This window comes from Eurosta solidaginis, chromosome 1 (assembly GCF_040869045.1).
Source record: "Eurosta solidaginis isolate ZX-2024a chromosome 1, ASM4086904v1, whole genome shotgun sequence".
NCBI classification, from domain to species: Eukaryota; Metazoa; Arthropoda; class Insecta; order Diptera; family Tephritidae; genus Eurosta; species Eurosta solidaginis.
The window spans coordinates 78,186,701-78,207,766 of record NC_090319.1 but is presented as its reverse complement, the minus strand read 5'-3'; the positions used below and the strand labels follow the sequence as shown (position 1 = coordinate 78,207,766).

At 37.3% G+C, this 21,066-nt stretch overlaps 1 protein-coding gene across 1 annotated transcript in view; it reads right to left on the bottom strand.

The window, feature by feature from the left end:
• Nucleotides 1-21,066, bottom strand: part of TfIIA-L (transcription factor IIA L) — a 99,556-nt gene that overhangs the window by 22,127 nt on the left and 56,363 nt on the right. Inside the window, exons 2-4 of the mRNA XM_067758586.1 lie at nt 17,367-17,564; nt 4,971-5,420; nt 752-959 (exon numbers count right to left, since the gene is read on the bottom strand). Coding sequence (XP_067614687.1) covers nt 752-959; nt 4,971-5,420; nt 17,367-17,471 — 763 coding nt within the window. The 5' untranslated portion in view covers nt 17,472-17,564. The remainder of the gene's footprint in view (nt 1-751; nt 960-4,970; nt 5,421-17,366; nt 17,565-21,066) is intronic.

Sequence of the window (21,066 nt, the reverse complement as noted above, 5' to 3'; positions counted from 1 at the left end):
TGAAAAGGTGGCTTATGACATCTATATTACCCACACATTCTAGGGGTACCCGGGTCCATTTTTTGGCCTATATCTCTAGACCCTGTACGTCGATCGCAACCAAAGCTATTAATAACCACCGAGTGAGGTATACGCAACTTGTGTGAAAGCTTGAACAAAATCGACCGACGCATCTCTTCAAACACCGGCGACCAACTAACACACATTTTAGCCTTTCTTTTTATATATAGATTTTTATTTTTCACACTTCACTATAATATTAAAACGAAATGCAGAAAGTCGTTGCTTTTGAAATTCGGCTTAAAAATTGCACATGGAACAACTAAAGACTCTCCTGAATTAAAAAAATGTTTTAGTACCTTTAAGCCGCGGGCCCCCTCAGAAACCACGGGCCCGGGGGTAATGTTCCCATTCCCCTCCCCCCGTCTCGACGCGCCTGGTGATGTGCTATACTTGATGTCATTCGCTATTTAAACACCAACCAATTACACGGAAGTACCACCTGAAAATATGAGTGCCGGTGCGTATACGTAACATTTTTTAAGACATATAAACATTTAAAAAAAATTGCAATAAAATAATATTGCGACTATAAACTGAGATATAACCTATCCTATATTTCAAGTTAGATCAAACTACACACGGGGTGCAAAACAAATTCAAAATCAGTAGCTTAGGAGTCCATCGCGGACAAACGTAGTGACACGTAATTTTTATATATAAAGATATGTACAAACCCTTGCTTACTTACTCTGCATATTGCTACTGATAAGTGCCGCATTAACGTGTTGTTGCAGCACTGATGAAGCTAATGTTGTTGGCAATGACATAATGGATGAAATCAAATGAGCGGTTAATATTTGTGTCAGCTGATTATCTTGCAGCGCCGAAGCTGGTACGTGTATGGTGAGTACACGAGATTCCGTATTCATGGAACCAGTTTGAGCAGGTAATGTGATCTAATTAAGAAATGCAAAATAAAAGTATTAAGAAGTGCTTAAATTATAAAAAAAAATTAAATGGCTCTATTTTTGGGCTTATAACTTTTTAGTTTCCATTATGACTTCAAACCTGAAAGGTTAGGTTAGGTTTGGTGGAAGGTACCCTGACAGGGGAAGCTCCATTGGGACAACATGAAGGTTCGTTGTGATACCACATACAATAAAATAAAAAACGGTGATGTAGATATAGCTACTTACAGAATCGTTGGGTAGCAACGATAAAGTTCCAAATGATACCGATCTCAACCTTGGATAAATCCTCGGGAGATCCAAGTGAGTCGCGACCGAAGTACTTTCGCCTTGTTCTGGCAAAAGCTGGGCAATCAAGCATAAAGTGATTTGATGTTTCCATCTCATCATCCTTCATACAGCTGCAGCAGGATGGAGTTTCCAGTATATTGAGACGTACAGCATGGATACCCATGGGACAGTGCCCTGTCAAAACTCCAATGACAATTGATTGGTGAGCCTTAGAGAACCCAAGTACTTCGGCAGACCTCCTGCCATCCACTTTCGGCCAGAATGATTCAAATCTGAAAACTTTATTCAAAAATATTAGCAGGTTGGCCTCCCTAACATTACGAAATACTTAATGTTGTTAATATTACTCAGCGACCTCTATTTAGATATACTGTGACACGACACCTAGGTAGGACAGTGTTTGCCTTTCTTTAGCAAATCAATTGACTTTGTTTCGTTAAAAATCCGAGTGGTCTTGGTTGGCAATCACAATCGTCCCGGTTGTTGTACACAGCAAGTTCGTGCCATAACAGGCTGAAATGGCAGATCCATGAAGACCTCGCATAGACTGAATGTTTCCCCAGAAAGGAAAATGCTTACTCCGACGAGGCTCGATCGTTAACATATATTCTAGAAAGTCGATGCAATATCACTAAGCGTTTAACAACCAACCTTCAGGTGGTTTTAAGTCATATTGGAAGCTAAAGAGCTACAAAAGACATTTAGTTGTTTTTCTGATCAATCTTCTATGAATACACACAATTAAATAAGTAAGGAAGTCTAAGTTCGGGTGAAACCGAACATTACATACCCAGCTGTACACTTGAAATGCTGTTGTTGTTTGTTTTGTGTGCTTAATAGTGTTACAAGGCTGCGCAATAATACATATACATATTGTGACAAATATTAGCATCACTAATTGGCACTCACATCCCTAAGGTTATTAAATAAAGGCATCACAACATTACAAGCTACATAAACACATTAATCATCATGTACACACATACATACAAGGTAGCTGAGAGATACTCACAAACGCATGTCATCATCAGCCGATATAGTACTCACATATACACACGCATATGGTTACAAACTGCAAGTATACCTTTATATCAGGCATGCTTAACCAACGAAACGATATCATTTCGTTACGATAATCAACGTTAATAAACGAAACGAAGTCATTTCGTTTCGTTTATTAACGTTAAGATCGTCAAATTAACGAAATGATTTCGTTTCGTTTTCTGCCATATCAAAACGAAATCAAATCGTTTATGTTGATTATTAATTTCAAACTATGCTGGCAAAGCTGATTGATGGCGGAGTCATTAAAGGTGAAAGCATTAGCCAAGCTGATTGCAACTTTTCTCATGAATTTTGACAGTACGAACATTTCTCAGAGTATTTTTGACATTACCACCAACGAATTACACAAACAAATTACATAGAGTTTGTGTGTGTATGTGCGCTCGTTGTTGCCACCTTACGGCTTCACCATTGCTATAGCATTGCCAGCACAATTCAAACATAAAGTATCACGTTTTTGTTAACGTTTTTAACGTTAACGAAAGCTTTTCGTTTCAGTTAAAAACGAGATACAATTTATTTTGATAATTTCTTTATCGATAATATTTCGAAGTGTTTCAACGGAAACGGTGGAAATTTTTTGATAAACGATTAGCTTAACGTTAAGGTGCATCCCTGCTTTATATGGCTGAAGCATGAAGTTCGAGAAATTACTAGAGCTAAGTAGGGGTATGCGAATGAAGCAGCGGGGAGTATAAAAGCAGCACAAGCTGAGTAGTCAGTAATCAGTTTGATTTAAGCACGATATGGGTTGTTAAGTATAAGTGTCATTGTGAAGTACCCTCAAAGTAGTCTAATAAAGACCATTTTGCATTATTGAATATTGGAGTTATTTATTCAACAGTTTAGCGATTCGAACGTTGGCAGAAGGTTGGAAATAAGCAGGAATTCCCCTAAATTCGTTACAATATGGTTCTATTCTGAATTAATTTTCCTTTAAAAGAAGCAAAAAGGATACAGAGGCTAACACCAATGACCTTGAGCGGGTAATAATGCAGTTTTCCTTCAGATATGGGGATTTCCCTACTGTTTATTTTAAAATAAATATATAACAAAACAATAAACATAAACATACAGGTGCCATTGTACCAAAAAGCGTTATTACAAAAAAAAGGGCAGGGTTATTAACGAAATTTTCCAACTTTTACTAGAAATAGCTTCTTACCTGCATCTACGCACTTTTACAAAATCTTTTATATAAAAGAAGGCGATTAACCGATTTAGTCCATTTTTACTGAAAATATTTCCTGTTAAAATGCATTGTAAGAAAGGGGCAGTGCCACGCCCATTTTTCAAGATTTGAATTTTTTCCCATTTCTGCTTATAATGGCACAAAATACAATTGGTACAAAACTATTTTTCGCTAAGATTTAACTTATTATTTTTGCCTACGACTCTTTTTAAAGTCATTTATATAAAAGTGGGCGTGGTCCTTAACCAATCTTATCCATTTTTAGTAGAAATATTTCCTGCTATAAGGAAAATATGTGTACCCAATTTTGATAAAATATGTAAATTTTTGTTCGATAAAAAGGGGCGGTGCCACACCCATTTTCAAAAATTTTAGTGTTTTCCAATTTAATGTTATAATTCAATTTAGAAAGTAAACTTCTATTGATACAAAGCTCTTTTTCGCTAAGATATAGCTTATTATTTTCGTCTACGACCCTTTTAAAAATCTTTTATGTATATAAAAGTGGGCGTGGTCTTTAACCGATCTCGTCCATTTTTTCTAGTAATGTTGGAAAATTAGTGCACCCAATTTTATTACGATCCGTTAATTTTTCTTCGAGTTGTGGCTCCCGAAACATTGAGAATTGTTTAGTCATAAAAGGGCGGTGCCACGTCCATTTTTTTAAATTTGAAGTTTTTCCTATTTATTGTTACAAATCCACTTAGGAAATTAAATACCATTAATATGAAGCTCTTTTTTGCAAAGATATAGCTTATTTTATTCGTCCACGACCCTTTTAAAAATTTGTATATAAAAGTGTGCGTGGTCCTTAACCGATTTCGTAAATTTTTCTTCAAAGCATTCCTTATAGTAAAGGCACCTCTCTGCCGAATTTTGTTACGATAGGTTTAACGATTTTTGATTTATGATTAATAATATTTGTAAAATTGATTTTATCACAAGTGGTCGGTGCCACGCCCACTTAAAAAACAAACTTCAAATTTTTATCAAGAGTTTCAATATCAGTCCACACGTCAAACTTCAACATTCTAGATGTATTATTCACTAAATAATCAGGTTTTTTGTGTTTTCCAAAATGTTATATATATAAAAAGTGGGCGTGGTTATCATCCGATTTCGCTCATTTTCAATACCAATCTATTCTGGGTCCAAATAAGCGCGTGTACCAAATTTGGTGAAGATATCTCAATATTTACTCAAGTTATCGTGTTAATGGACAGACGGACGGACGGGCGGACATGGCTCAATCAAATTTTTTTTTCGATACTGATGATTTTGATATATAGAAGTCTATATCTATTTCGATTCCTTTATACCTGTACAACCAACCGTTATCCAATCAAAGTTATAATACCCTGTGTAGAAGTACAGCTGGGTATAAAAATAATACATTGATAGACCAAATACATACAATACAATAAGGAACCGACTAAAAACATAACACTCACATTTACAGGCATAATACGATTTGGATCGAGTGTAGCTACGATTGGTATAGTTGGATTTGTTGGCTGTTGAGAACTGCCAGCAGCACCCCCTACACCCGAAGAGGATGTCACCGGCCTCGCAGCACCTAGTGCGGCACCGGCACCGCCAATCACATTTGATTTTTGTAAGTTAGTAATCGCAGAATTACTCTGTGACGTTGTTAATGTTGCTTTTCCGAAATCTGGTTTAGCACCACCATTCATAGAGTTAGTTGCTGCAGCCGATGTTGTTGGGCCACCGGTACTTGTTGATGTACCACCATTTGACATACTCGACTGCAGTTGGGCAATATTTGGCTTAATATCGACAGATGTGTTCGTGCCACTACTCGATGCGTTGTTGTTGCTAATTTGTTGCGTTGCGGCTGCAGCAGCAGCTGCAGCTGCCTTCTTGGCTTTTGCGGCCGCAGCCTATAATACAAGTTGTTAAAAAGGAATTTAAAGTAAAATTAAGATTACTTCTGACACATCGGCGACTTAGTATAATAAAGTTCGCAGCGAGTTACTCAACATTTTTTACTCAGTGGTGAGTATACAAAGTGTGCTCGACCTGTAGTTGTTTCAGCAGTGTTCCTTTTTATTAAAATAGCATCGCCTTCTTCCATAAAAATGCTACACAGAGTCAAACTAAATAAAACCGTTTAAAAGCCATATTATCTTTTGCAAAAATCCGTCCTGATGTCACGTTGTTTACATTTTTCCCAAATTATTAAATAAATTATAAAAATTTGCATTTTTCTGAGAATTTTCTATTCTTCATAAACAAGGCGAATTCAGTACCAGGTGTTGCAAGGCGAATCCATACCAGGGGCCCTAGTCAGTAACTATGAGTTTTGAAATGTACATTTTTCTTTCAGACAGATTATATGAAGAAAAAGTGTACATTTTAAAACTCACAGTTACTGAATAGGGCCCAAATGGTGGCATAGCGAATTCAACCAATTCGCCGTGGAGAAGAATGTCAAATCAAAAGAAAATTTTCATTGATTTCGATAAACTGACATATTGTTGTACAAGGCTTTGTATGGAAAATTATCTAGAAGAAGCAATCAGCTGTTGGGATAACACCACCTCTACTGAATTCGCCTTGAGGTGCTGTTATCTCAACAGCTAATTGCTTCTTCTTGATTATTTTCCATACAACGCCTTGTACTAAAATACGTCAGTTAATCGAAATCAATGAAAATTTTCTTTTAAATTGACATTCTTCTGCGCAGCGAATTGATTGAATTCGCTTTGCCACCACCTGGTATGGATTCGCCTTCGTAAACTATTAAAAATAATTTATGTTTTATTTTCATTTGTTACATTGACAACAAAATCCGAAAAACCAAGCAAAACTGCAGATAATTTAGAATTTGAATATTGTATGGAAGATTGAGTTCAATAAGGACTTTAATGTAGAAACCCTGACTAATTATTTCACTAAGCATCTGTCTGGAATTGGCATTAAACTAAATTGAACTGAATCAGATTAAAATTAATTCAATTAAATCGAGTTTTAATTGACCAGTTATTCGTTCATTATCGAAAAGTTTTGGATTTATTTGTTGGCGGATTTTTACCAATTTTTTATCGATATTATAACAATATGTTATCGATTTGTTAGCGGATTTTTACCAATTTCTTATCGGGTTGTTATCAAAAACTTAGTTATGACTTACCGAAAAGTAAACGCTAAGTTATCAAAATGATGTCAATTTTTTTCGGAAACTTATAGACTTGTTATCGTAGTGTTACTGAGTTGTTAACGGCGTTTCGAAAAATTATCGATTGGTTATGAAAAATGTATCGATGTTAACGACGAGTCATCAGTGTGTTATAAAACATATGCCTATAAAATAAATTATAAAATCGATGACAAATGTGCAACCTTTCGACAACGAGGTGATAAGAAACTAATAAAAAGACCATTACAAACTCATAAAAAATCGATAGTAAGCTGACAACAAATCGCAAGCGCAACGATAAAAATTCGCTATCAATAATTAACCAGACAAAGCAAATAATTAACCAGATTAAGCAGACAAAGCTCTTCTCAAATGCCCGAAACTATTTCTTTCTGGTTAAGTTACCTCGGTTGTGGTTTAACTCCAACCCAAAACATTAGTTTCGTAGACGTACACCTGTATGTTTACACATCGAAGTTTTTCGATTACTTGGTAGTCACGCCTTTTTTTCGAAGCTCCAATTAATTTCCTGTCATTTCGATCTACGTCATTTTCTTATTTTTTTTTTAACAGACAACATTATCATACCACATTATCTGCAAGATTCAACCTATGCAAAGAGCCAACATTTCTTTTGAAGCCAGCATCAGCATTGTCTTCGAGCTAAAAAAAAAGATGTTAATTTTTTCGGGGACAGTCCTTAATTGTTTATTTTTTGGGGTTTTTATTTCTTAAAAAATTTGTATTTTGACATTTTCATTTCACTCGTAAAACACAATGCGAATATATACAGAGTGATGGCAAAGCGAATTCAACCCAATCTGCCATGCAGAAGAATGTCAATTCAAAAGAAAACTTTCACGAATTCCGATTAGCTGACATCAATGCGAATTCATTACAGGTGGTGTTATCCCATCAGCTGATTGCTTCTTCTTGATAATTTTCCATACAAAGCCTTGTACAACAAAATGTCAGTTAATCTAATTCTATGAAAATTTTATTTTGACTTGACATTCATCTGTACGGCGAATTGATTGAATTGACTTTGCCACCACCTGTATAGATTCGCCTTGGCTGACATGTAGTACAAAGCAAGGCGAATCCATACCAGGTGGTGTCAAACCGAATTCGACCAATTCGCCGTGCAGAACAATGACAAGTCAAAAGAAAATTTTCATCAATTCCGATTAACTGACATGTTGTAGTACAAGGCAAGGCGAATCCATACCAGGTGATGGCAAAGCGAATTCGACCAATCCGCCGTGCAGAAGAATGTCAAGTCAAAAGAAAAATTTTAATTGATTTCGATTAACTGACATATTAAAGTAAAAGGCGCTGTATGGAAAATAATCAAGAACATGATGTAATAATAAAGGTGATGTCAACAAAATAACCTCACTTTTTCGGCAGCTATTAACGTGTATTTGAAAAGTAATAAATTTGCATTGCTTAATTTTTCGTACAAATTCTTCAAATATATTAGTGTTCTGCAAAATTTTGTCTATATTCTGTTAGGGAATACAAAGTTACGTTAATCTTTTTTTAGTAACGGCTTATATAGTTATAATATTTCTAAACGTATACTAAAATCTACTACGATGGTAGTAGAACTCAAAGGCAGTTCTGTATTGTAACGAATATTAGCAGCATTAACAGATACTATCATCTCTAAGCCGATGCTAAGCAGTGACTTGTATGCACATCAATAATTCAATCATTATGTCTACACATATATACGTACACGCAGCGGAGAAGAGACGCACAAACACATGTAGATATCTTATCTGAGAGGCTCCCAAAAGTATGCAATTATAATTGTGGGAGTGTCGCTCACAAATCCACGCGCATATGGGAAGCTATACACGTGCATCTGTAGTTAAAATTATATAGCTGATAACTAACTAGTAAGTTCTGGAGATGGAAGCGCCTAGAAATATGTAAACGAGGAAAGCATCAACAGTAGAGGCGCGAGAATCAGTTTGATTTAAGCATTCTGTCGAGCAGTAGCAGTGTTATTTTTGAAAGTACTTTAATAAAGGCCATTTTGCATTATTGAATAGTGGTGTTATTTATTCAACAGTTTAGCGATTCGAACGTTAGCAGAAGGTTGCAAATAAGGGGAATTGCAGTAAATTCGTTACAAATGGTGTCAGAAGAGGAATTGTTGAATAAATTCCGAAGATTGCGAATACAACTTGGACATGGCAAAGTTGAGTGAATTGAGGATCCAGCAACTGAAGAAGGAGTTGGAGAGCCGTGGATTGAATACAACCGGCAATAAGATCGAACTTCAAGCACGGCTACGAGAGGTAATGGAGTGGCAAGGAATTGATGTGGACGAGTATGTCTTTTATCCTGATGGGGACGAGACAACAACAAAAATTGAAGAGAAAAACGAAATATCGCAGATAGTTACGAGCACAGACTTGAACATGACAGTAACATCAATGTCGTCGCAAATGTCATCTCATCTGGAAGAACAGAAGACACATATTGCAGAAATGTCGTCAGAAATAACATCAAAGATTGAAGCACAGGGAACACAAATTTCATCACAACTGGAGAACAGAAGACGTATATGGTATCCCAACTGGAATCGCAGGAAACCCGTATAACATCACAATTGGAAGAACAGAAGACATATTTGGCATCTCAACTGGCAGCGCAAGAGGCACATATATCTGAAATGTCGGCACAAATTTCAGAACAGGTATCATCGCAGCTCTTTGTGAAACTGGAAGAGCAGGATGCAAAAATTTTACAACTCGAAGACAAAATTGATGCCGAGATAGAAGCGTTAAAAGGTCGTACGGAGCAGTTACAACTAAACCGCCCAGCTGTTTCAGCAAGCAATCCAAAGATAAAAACACCATCATTTGACGGTTCTGTTCCTTTCCAGGTCTTTAAGCTACAGTTTGAGAAGATCGCAGCAGTGAACAACTGGAATACTGAAGATAAAGTTGCTGCACTGTTCGTGGCATTGAAAGGGCCTGCAGCTGAAATCTTACAGAATATTCCAGAGTACGAACGGAACAGTTATGAAACATTGATGGCCGATGTCGAGAGACGTTACGGAAGCGAGAATAGGAAATAGATCTACCAAATAGAATTGCAAAACCGCTACCAAAAATCTAACGAGACTTTGCAGGAGTTTGCTTCGAACATTGAAAGATTTGCTCATCTTGCAAAAGCGGACGCACCCGTGGAATACACTGAGAGGGTAAAGATTCAGTTTTATAAATGGCATACGGGACGTCGAAGCAAAGCGAGCTACATACGCAAGCCCAAAGCAAACATTTGCTGAAACAGTATCCCATGCACTAACTCAGGAAACTGCCTCACTTTTGAGTAAGCTAGCGTACAAAACTCATCGCGTGGAAGTGGAAAGGCCAGACTGGGTAGGCACAATTTTAGAAGCATTAAAAGGAACGCAGCAGAAAAACGATGGTGCCGTCAAATGCTTTAAGTGTGGAAAGCCAGGGCACATTGCACGTTATTGCAGTACCAATCCCAATAGTTCCAACAATTCGGGTGGCCGTAAACGCAGAGCTGAAGGAGATGAGCAAATCTCAAAATCCACTCAATCGTTAAACTAAAGCGAGTCAGCCGCAAGGGGCAAATTGGAAGAAGGTCAAGTAATCCTACTGTCGGAGGACATGTGGATGGAAAGGAACGTTTACTGACTGTAGATACGGGTGCATCCCATTCCATCATTCGATCAGATTTAGTTAACAAGAAGATAAGACCGTTGCTTGGAGCAAGATTACGTACAGCCACGGGAGAGGACACCCAGGTAATTGGAGAAGTAGCATTAGAAGTAGCAATTGGGAACGTCACGGTACTACACAATTTTATACTGGCAGAGATTGTTGATGAAATCATAATTGGAGTGGACTTCTTAATCGACCAAGGCATCAAGATCGATATGCAAAGCAAGACGATGCGATATAAGAACATGGATGTGCCACTTAATTTCGGCTATGAGAGAGGCTACAGCAGTAAACGAGTGCTGGTGGAAGAGAGTCACCAAATACCACTAAAATCCGAAGCAGTCATCTGGGCAAAGGTTGATGGAGATTGTGGGACAAACAAATTGTGGGTTGTCGAAGCTATGACAAAACAAAATGGACGTATTCCGGTAAGAGTACTCAATGAGTTCAAGTCACTACTCAAACTGACCAAAGGAGCTATTTTGGGAAGATGCCAAGAGGCTGAAGTAGTTATTAACTGTAGACAGCTCCAGGAACACGTTTCATCTAGTAATACTGATCTTTCAAATGACATCACGGCATGGACGCAGGGGTTAGAGGAAGCCTATCAGAGTAAGGCAAAACAATGCTGTATGCGTTGGTAGAGTGCATTAAACATTTTCACAAATACCTCTACGGCCAGCGATTCCGTGTCAGGACAGATCACACAGCGTTGAAGTGGCTTCTGCCAGGAAGGACAATTGGCACGGTGGATCGAGCGACTACAAAGCTATGACTTTTCCATGGAGCATCGAAAAGGTAGTACCCATGGAAATGCCGATGCAATGTCACGAAGACCATGTAGTTTTGAATGCAAGCACTGTTCAAAGGCCGAGGCTAAAGAAGACATTATAGATGTCCGGCTAATGACTATAACGTGTACGGATGAATGGGACAAGGAACAACTAAGAAAGTGTCAGCTAGAAGATACAGATCTGTCACATGTTATGCAAGGGCTCGAACGAAACGAAAGACCAAACAGAGAAGAAATGTCAGCAGAGAGTCCCATTGCGAAGTCATATTGGGCACAGTGGAACAGTTTAGAATTGATATCCGGTTGCCTTCATCTAGTATGGGAGAGTGGGGATGGTCAATGGAAGAAGAAACTGATAGTTGTTCCCAGAAAGAGGATTCCTGACGTGCTCAGCGAGCTGCATAATGGTCCAAGTGGAGGTCATCTTGGAATCACGAAGACGCTCGAGAAAATTAAGCAGAGATTATATTGGGTTGGTTGCCGTCAGTCGGTCACCGATTGGATTGCCAACTGCGAGGTTTGCAACAGAGCGAAAGGGCCCAAAACACGAAGTCATGGCCAGATGAAGCAGTATATTTCAGGTGCACCATTTGAAAGGATCGCCATGGATGTCGCATTTCCTACTAGCAACCGCGGAAACAAATACGTACTGGTGGTTATGGATTATTTCAGTAAATGGCCAGAGGTATACCCAAACCAAGAAGCAGAAACAGTCGCAGAAGTGGTTACAAACGATTGGGTTGCAAGGTATGGTGTACCAATGGAGTTACATTCTGTCCAAGGCAGGAATTTTGAATCAGCTGTGTTCCAAGAAATGTGCAAGAAGTTCGGGATTCGAAAAACACAGACAACTGCATTGCATCCTCAGTCCGATGGTATGGTGGAACGTTTCAATAGAACATTGGAGGAGCATTTAAGGAAAGTAGTAGACAAGCACCATAAGGACTGGGATACACGCATATGATTATTCTTGACGGCCTACCGATCGGCAGTACATGAGACAACGGGCCAAACTCCCGCAAAGGTAATTTTTGGCAATGACCTTCGACTGCCAGCTGGTTTGAAGTATGGGATAGATGCCGATGCGGAGAGAAATGTTAAGAAATCCACTGGTGTCTTGGAAGAAGAGCTGAGAGAGATACACGATCTGGTAAGGCAACGAGAAAAGATTATGAGTAACAAGATGAAAGCGAGGTACGATAAAGCAATTAATTCGGAAGGGTTTCAGGAAGGAGATTTGGTGCTGTTATACAACCCACAACGAAAAAAAGGTTTGTCCCCGAAATTGTGTAATTGGGAAGGCCCATACAAAGTTGTAAAACGGATCAACGATGTAGTGTACCGCATACAAACCATTGGCAAACCACGAACCAAAATGAAAGTGGTTCATTTGGAGAGGCTAGCAGCGTTTAGATCGAGAGATTTGTCTGATCGGGACGATCAGACTTAGGTGGAGGGCAGTGTAACGAATATTAGCAGCACTAAGGGATACTATCATCTCTAAGCCGATGCTAAGCAGTGACTTGTATGCACATCAATAATTCAATCATTATGGCTACACATATGTACGTACGCGCAGCGAAGAAGAGACGCACAAACACATGCAGATATCTTATCTGAGATGCTCCCATAAGTATGCAATTATAATTGTGGAAGTGTCGCTCACAAATACACGCGAATATGAGAAGCTATAAACGTGTATCTGTAGTTATAATTATAGCTGTATTTCGTTGCTAACTAGTACAATTAAAACACTAGCTAGCTTACCGAATTGCATGGAAAGCAACAATAAAAAGTAATCGAGTTGAGTTGGCTAAGCGCTTTCAGTTGAAACCGCTTAGGTAATTGTCGACCTGATTGATAGTGTTGTATAGTTGCATGTTCAAAAATAGGGCACTGTTGTGAACGAGCGAATGAAATGAACATACGAATGTGCAGATAAACAAAAATAACAAAATAACAGCGTGGCGGCACGGTGACATACATACAAACAAACACATGCACTTCATGTATTTTGTTTTTGTAATTCTCTGGTTGAGTGTCAAAAACATACTGCGCTAGAAGTAGAAATGTCATAGCAGCGAAAAAAAGTAACAATTAGATGATAAACCTCCACCATCTGTATGGTTTTGGCATAATGAAACTGTTTAGCTAGTTGAAGCGTTTTCTTCAAGCTCGCTTGAAAAAAAATACACCTTATATAACTGATAACTAACTAGTAAGTTCTGGAGATGGAAGCGCTTAGAAATATGTGAACGAGAAAATCGCACAGTATAAAAACAGCAACAGTAGAGGCGCGAGAATCAGTTTGATTTAAGCATTCCATCTGTTGTTGTTATTTTTGAAAGTACTTTAATAAAGGCCATTTGGCATTATTGAATAGTGGTGTTATTTATTCAACAGTTTAGTGATTCGAACGTTTGCAGAAGATTGCAAATAAAGGGAATTGCAGTAAATTCGTTACAGTCTGATAGACAACCCTCTAAATTATGCATGCCGAACTTGTCAGAATAAGGGAAAACGGCAACGGGATGAGAACACCTGAATATTCATTTCAAGGCGAATCCATACCAGGTGGTGGCAAAGCGAATGCAACCAATTCGCCGTGCAGAAGAATGTCAAGTCAAAAGAAAATTTTCATTGATTTCGATTAACTGACATATTATTGTACAAGGCTTTGTATGGAAAATTATCAAGAAGAAGCAATCAGCTGTTGGGATAACACCACCTCTACTGAATTCGCCTTGATTCATTTCATCATGATCAAGAAGAAGCAATCAGCTGTTGGGATAACACACCTGGTACTGAATTCGCCTTGATTTATTTCATCATGATCAAGAAGAAGCAATCAGCTGTTGAGATAACAACACCTGGTACTGAATTCGCCTTGGTAAAATAATAGTATTTTGTTGACCATGTACATTTTTTTATTTATATCCATGTGTAATAGCACCACTGAGTAAAATAATGATAAACTTAAAATAAAATATGTTGTCAATACTCAATTGCAAACTAGACATTACTTAAACATAAAATTTTATACATACGTTTTAAACGTTTTAAAGTTATTTATTACCTTTGATGGCTACGACACCATAAGTTACATCCATTGAGCGGTTTCGATGTATTGTGGTGTTTGTAGTCATTTTGCCAAGTTTTGCATTTGTTGTTATATTAAGATTAAATGTAAAAAATATTAAATTCGAATTAGCACAATAAGTTTATGTATGTAATACGTATTTATTGTTAGCATATACATTTTTTTTTTTAAACGTACTTTACTATATTAAAATTTTTAATTATTGATAGTGTTCCAACCCTTAAAATGCCTGGATTTATATCCGGTAAAGGAATCTCACCGCAACACTCCAATGGATGTGCTGCACCTAATAGCCAAAGCATTAGAGCGCACAATTAGAACACAGAACCTGCTCGCACATCCTACATGCGCTGTCATTGGGCTGGTCCAAGTGCCAGGAAAAGTAAACCCAAAATATTTTAGAACAAAGTTTGGAAGAGAAGTTCGACAGACCCTAATCTCCCGGTATACATATACCGCCAAGCTATTTTAGTATTATGTACAGTGTTAATCATGACCTTCTATCCATAGTTTGGGGTAGTGCACTAAATTTTTATTGCATTAGAATTTCACTACACTGCGCACTATTTTTTCCCCAGCCTAGTGATAGTGCTACCCTTCTCCAATACGACTAAAAAATGTATTGTAGTCGTTTTATTTTTTCATTATCACCCAGCCGTGGCTCAATTATATGGTTGGCTCATCTCACCAGCTGATTTAATTTTTCTCATTTCACTGACATAGGGATTGTCAAAAGGAGATAGCAAACGCAAAATGTTACCAACACATTGACAATTATTTACTGCCGTGGTGGTCAATGTTTTATTATAGAATAGTTTCACAGCACTAATTTACCGCATAATTTTCCCAAAAAACAGAAGAATTACAAAGTTTTATGTTTTCTCACCATTCCTTTCGCCTAACACCAATACACAGATTTTGACAATCTGAACAAAGGTATGTTGTTGCTGTAGAGAGGAGCCAACTATATAGTCGAATCATGCAACCAGCTGAGTGAAAAAAAAATAAATTTCGGCATACAGCATGCAGATCCGGTACATTCCGGTAGCATTAATAATTGCCAATAGATTTAATGGCCAAGCAATGTGCAGCCTTTTTTGCTCTGCGGTTGCGAGTTATCCGGATGGAGAGACAATGTGTATGGCCATGCAGCTATCCTTAAGTATCTGGATTCGCCTTCGTCGGACTATTGCCCTCCGACTGTATTTTTCAATATGAAGTACGGATGGGGATTATTGGTTGAAGGAGCCGCCGGACCTGAGCGATAGGCTGCAGATAAATACTGATGGCTCCAAACTGAATAATAAGGTGGGTAGCGGTGTCTTTGCACCTCAACTAGGGTGTAATCTATCATTTAGCCTGCCCGATCATTGCTGCGTCTTTCAGGCGGAGGTGGCTGCTATAAATGAGGCTCACGGCTATAACCGAAATGTATATCTCTGGTGGTTGGACTTATAACCGGCCACATAGCAATCGGAAGGCACGCACAATGGCTGGGTGCTCCCTATAATGATTACTGCAGGAGCTGCAAAGACGAAGAGGAGATAGAAAGTTCAAACATTTTCTGCGCGATTGTCCCGCGCTTTGGCAGAAATCTCTGGGATCTCCCTTCTTTCACGATCTTTGTGATCTGGCTAAGTTGGAACCTAAGAAATTCCTTACGTTTGCTGTATCGAGCTCTTGGTTTGAGTAGGGGAGAGATCCACGTGGTATCACAATGGGACCTTTTTGGGCCTATGTGCACTGGTGCTCGCACCGGTGGCCACTCTAACCTAACCTAACCTAACATTAAGGCACCAGCCTGACCATCTCGGGAACGATTTAGTATGACCACATGAAATCTTCAAGGCCAAACCGCCCTCCCCCTAGATCCATGATGAACTTTTGGTAGCCAGAGCCTCGGCTGTTAAAGTAACAGGATTCGCCACGGGTAGGTGAGGTTCATAATTGGGTTGGAGAAGCTATATTTTGCGCTGGCAACACCTTGAAAGGGTTGCTCTACACAACCTCTTGAATCAATTTGGTATTTTAGTCGCCTCGTACGATAGGCATACCTGCCGCGGGTATATTCTAAACCTTCTAACACCTTAATTGTGATGCAAGTTATCCTTGCGCTCAGAAAAGGTTGTTCACATCCCTTAACATTTGTATTTAAATTGTGGAATTGTATCAAGTATCTGATGAGTCAAAACATTACAACATGATGCAGCGCACTATTTATGCTTAGATTAGAATGATATTGGAACTCACGGTGGAGTTGTGCAACCCGATGTCATTATCCATAAAATGGAAAACGGTTTAGATAGACCTTAGTTATATCTTACTCATATCTTAACCTCCTTTGTCTTGAAGGCAATGGAAACACGGACACAGCTTTGTACCAATTATCAACTGAAATCCAGAGGGCGTCCGAAGCAGAGGAAACAGTACTCTGCGCTTTCCTTGACATCGAGGGTGCCTTCGACAACACATCTCACGAAATCGTAAATATAGTACTGCAGAGAAGAGGAATTCGGATGCCTATCCAAAGATGGATTGACAATATACTCCGTACGAGAATCGCTGAAGCCCACGTAGGTAACAGCGCAGTTAAGGTCAACACCAAGGAGATGTTCTGTCACCCCTTCTGCGGAGCCTAGTAGTGGATGAACTCCTGCAAAAGCATTCAAACAGTGGCATAAGATGCCAGGGATATGCTGAAGACATAGTCAGCTGCACAAGATAAATGGAATAAGGCAGGGGAAGTGATGCCCACTTTTGAAATATAGACAAACCAATTTTCGGACAAAACAAAGTCTTTCCGATACTCTAGCATATTTAATTAGTATATAGGGAAGGAGGTTTAGAATATGTAAGTCGCTTTTCGTCCGGAAAAAATCTTTTTCTGAACTGTCCAGAATGAAATGTAATAAAAGAAACAGCAAAAAAAGAAATAAAAATAAAAAACAAAAAAAATATCGGAAATTTCTGGGCGGGACAGCCATATAATATAAGTTAGATGAACAAAGTAATAACACATTTAAATATAAAATTAATAACATACATAAATACAAAATATAACTTAAAATCTTTTTTATATCGTACCTTTGGATTGTTGGCCAATATTGGCGGGGGTTGAAGATCTGGTGGGTCAGGATTGATTTCCACAGCTTTGCTTGCCATTAATTTTGATCGCCAATTTTGTTTCATTTCCTGTAGTACCTGCTCATCGACACCCTCATCCAAAAAGGCGTCACGCACGTTAGCGATCACATCTTCAATGACAGCGTAGTAAACTTTAAGCTAAAATAAAAGAATATAAAGCAGGTGAAATAGAAGACGAATATTTACGCATGTTTGTTTAATGGTGTGTTCAGTTTATACTTATATTTAAGAATTCATGAGCTTAACACCGACTTATAATAATTGAATTTCAATTATTATGTTTTCTAATACTATTTTCACACACACGGCTTATTGAATAATAAAGGCAGTTTTCTACATTAAGGCGCTTATTGAGCTCGATCTTCCCTACAAAATTCGAATCTATAATTATTTCATTAGTGACTAATCGAATGCCTAATGAAATCAAAAGCCCAATGCAACTCTGTTGGTCGCGTTCAGTTTCTTAGTTTTTGGTGTGTTCAGTGCTTAAAAATGTCATTTGTCAAAGTAAATGTCATTGTCTGTCATATAGCATTGTCATTTTATTCGCTTGACATTTCATCCTTCATACTAATCGAGCAACTACTTCTGTGTGAAAGCACAAAATTTACGATTTCATTAGAAGGTGAAATGAGATCATTAAGTTTCTGTGTGGAAACAGTATAAGAGAAACTGAAAAGAAAGAAACATTTACTGGCATATTGCGATGGAACCATTTCGAAAACCGCCAACGTAATCATCATCAGGCAATTTTGTAATGTTATCAAAGACGAATATTTACTATGTAGTTCATATTTATGTTTATGTATGTACATTAGGGTGGGTCGATTTGTAGGACGAACGTTAACCGATATCGCGCCATCGATTTTTCGATAGGATTTGGGCTCAGGAAAAAAATTTCCACTACGCATACCCAAAAAAACAATTTTCCAGTCAGCGAAATTTAATTTTTAAACGGTTTTATTAAGCTTGACTTGACAGACAGGCCGCACTAGGGTGGTTTCGCTGAATAGGGGTGATTTTTTTCGTTTGAAAACGGTGAGGGCTCACTTTCAGAAATGTGACGAAATTAGCATATTTCGCAGAAAAGCAAAATTTTGTTGGTGTTAACTTCCGATTGGTTATATACTATGCAATAAGTGAAAGGAAATTTTATTGCCATTAAAGTACACCGTGGTGTGATGGTAGCAACGGGCAAAGCAACATCAAAATTTTAGAAATAAAGTTTTTCAATTAGAAGAAAATTTTTCGAAGCGGGGTTGCCCCTCAACAGTGTTTGGCAAGCGCTCCGGGTGTATTTCTGCCATGAAAAGCTTTCAGTGAAAACTCATCTGCCTTGCAGATGCCGTTCGGAGACGGCATAAAACATGTAGGTCCCGTCCGGCCAATTTGTAGGGAAAAACAAGAGGAGCACGACGCAAATTGGAAGAGAAGCTCGGCCTTAGATCTCTTCGGAGGTTATCGCGCCTTACATTTATTTTATTTTAATATAATTAATTTCTCGAATTAATGTTAGGAAAACATATAAAATTTAATGGGCCAACTTCCTGTCACGTGACCGTAGTACAATGTTCCTTACAGTTTGGAACGATGTTTTTTTTTATAATTTTGAAAAAAAACTTACCTTCTCCGTAATAAACGAATTAATTGAATTTATGTATTATTGAAAAGACTAGAAGTTGGTTAATTATTTGTTATCTATGTATTTTCAATATTTTACATTAATGAGTACAATATTTAACAAAAAGATGAGGCTATTGCTACAATTCTATTTGAAGGGAACACATCGAAAGGAAAATTCATATAAAAATTAGTAAATTAAATAAATTTCTAAGAGGGAAGAGACAAGGTCCTTTTGGAAGCATCAGGATAAAGGCGACGTCAATCCGCTACCACCTGAAGTAGAAATTGTTTTTTCTCCTCGCCTTTTGTTATGGAGTTGTTAAAGTCTTTAATTAACTTAACCCCTCTCTCTGCCGTATAGTTTACTACCTTCAACCTTCTAACAAAACTTCGAAGTTTTAAAAAGTCTTCATTTTCGGACCAGCTCCTTGGATCGTCACTCAAAAAATCTATTTTGACCTTGAAATATTCAAAAAACAGTAGGCTTTGATAGGAAACAAATTCCAGAAGACGTATTTTGAAGTAAAATAAAAGCTTAATTTTTGGAAACTTGAAATCTCATTATCCTTAAGGACCGTTTATCTTCTTTTAAATCCTTATCTTCTTTTAAATCCTATTATTGTCGAATACTCTAAAACAAATCAGCCCCGGGTTAAATATTTTTGTAATACCTTTGCTCATACATGCCTTTGTACTTTATATACTTTATGACTTCTTGAACAAATTTCAGGTCATTATAAGGTGCACTAATTGCGTTTAAAGCATAGATGTTAAGTAATGATTAGATAATGCTAATGATTGCTAATTAACCTTCCCATTAGATAATTGAAGTTTTTTTTTCTAATGGTAAATCTAATTGCAATTAGTTGCCATTAGCAAAAAAATTGGTTTACCTTTACAATTAGAAATCTAATTGACTTCTGCTAATGCAATTAGATATTCAATTAGCTCGAATTAGAATCAATTATTTTGATAAGGATAAATTTTTTTCAAAGAATGATTGAAGTCAACGAATAATGATGTAAATAAATATAAATAATTGATTCTAATTCGAGCAAATTGAATATCTAATTGCATTAGCAGAAGTCAATTAGATTTCTATTTGTAAATGCAAACCAATTTTTTTTGCTAATGGCAACTAATTGCAATTAGATTTACCATTAGAAAAAAAATTTCAATTATCTAATGGGAATTAGTTGAACTATTTCTAATTGTTTAGCGAATTAGAGAATATAAACCAATTGCATTAATTCCTAATTCTAATTGGAATTTAACATGTATGTTTTAAAGCTTGACACCACATTTTCACATACAAATTGATGATAAATAAACAAATGGTTTTCATTGAACTTAACTCTTCTTCGGACATGGAAAACTGTTCCCTAAACATGAGCAAATTTCAAATATAAAGATTTAACCTCCAAAAGCGGTTAAAAATAAACGTAATAGAAGGACTTAAACTTACAAATTTCGAAAACTATTACGCAATTCCTAATAATCCATGAGTCTCTCAAAAAATACACTTCATCCATTAAATTTTTAATCAGCCTTATTGTAAACTTCGCGTGAATGCAATTCCCAATGGAAAAATTCCCACATTTGTTCTGTTCTCATTGTGAACTTCACATGTGAAAAATTTCCCATTTTCGAAAAATTACCCTAACCGTCAACAAATTTTTTTCCACGTGAATGTATAGAATTTGTTCGCAAAACTGAAAGTGGGGAACAACACTCGATAAAATGTAAGGATTGTTTATTGCTTATTAAACTTAGTTAAGAATTATTTTATATAACATTAGGTCTATAAACAAAACTCAGTTGACTTTCTTGGTAAGCACTATGGCCGAAAATCCTGAAATAGGAAAGAGCTTCCAAAAAAAAATAAAGATAAAGTGCTGGCTTTTTGGAAGAAATTGAACAATTCCCTCAATAGCATGGGCTCACCATCAAAATCAATCTCCGAATGGAAAAGGTGACTATCAATGCAATGTGGCTATGGAATGTGCCATAATTTATA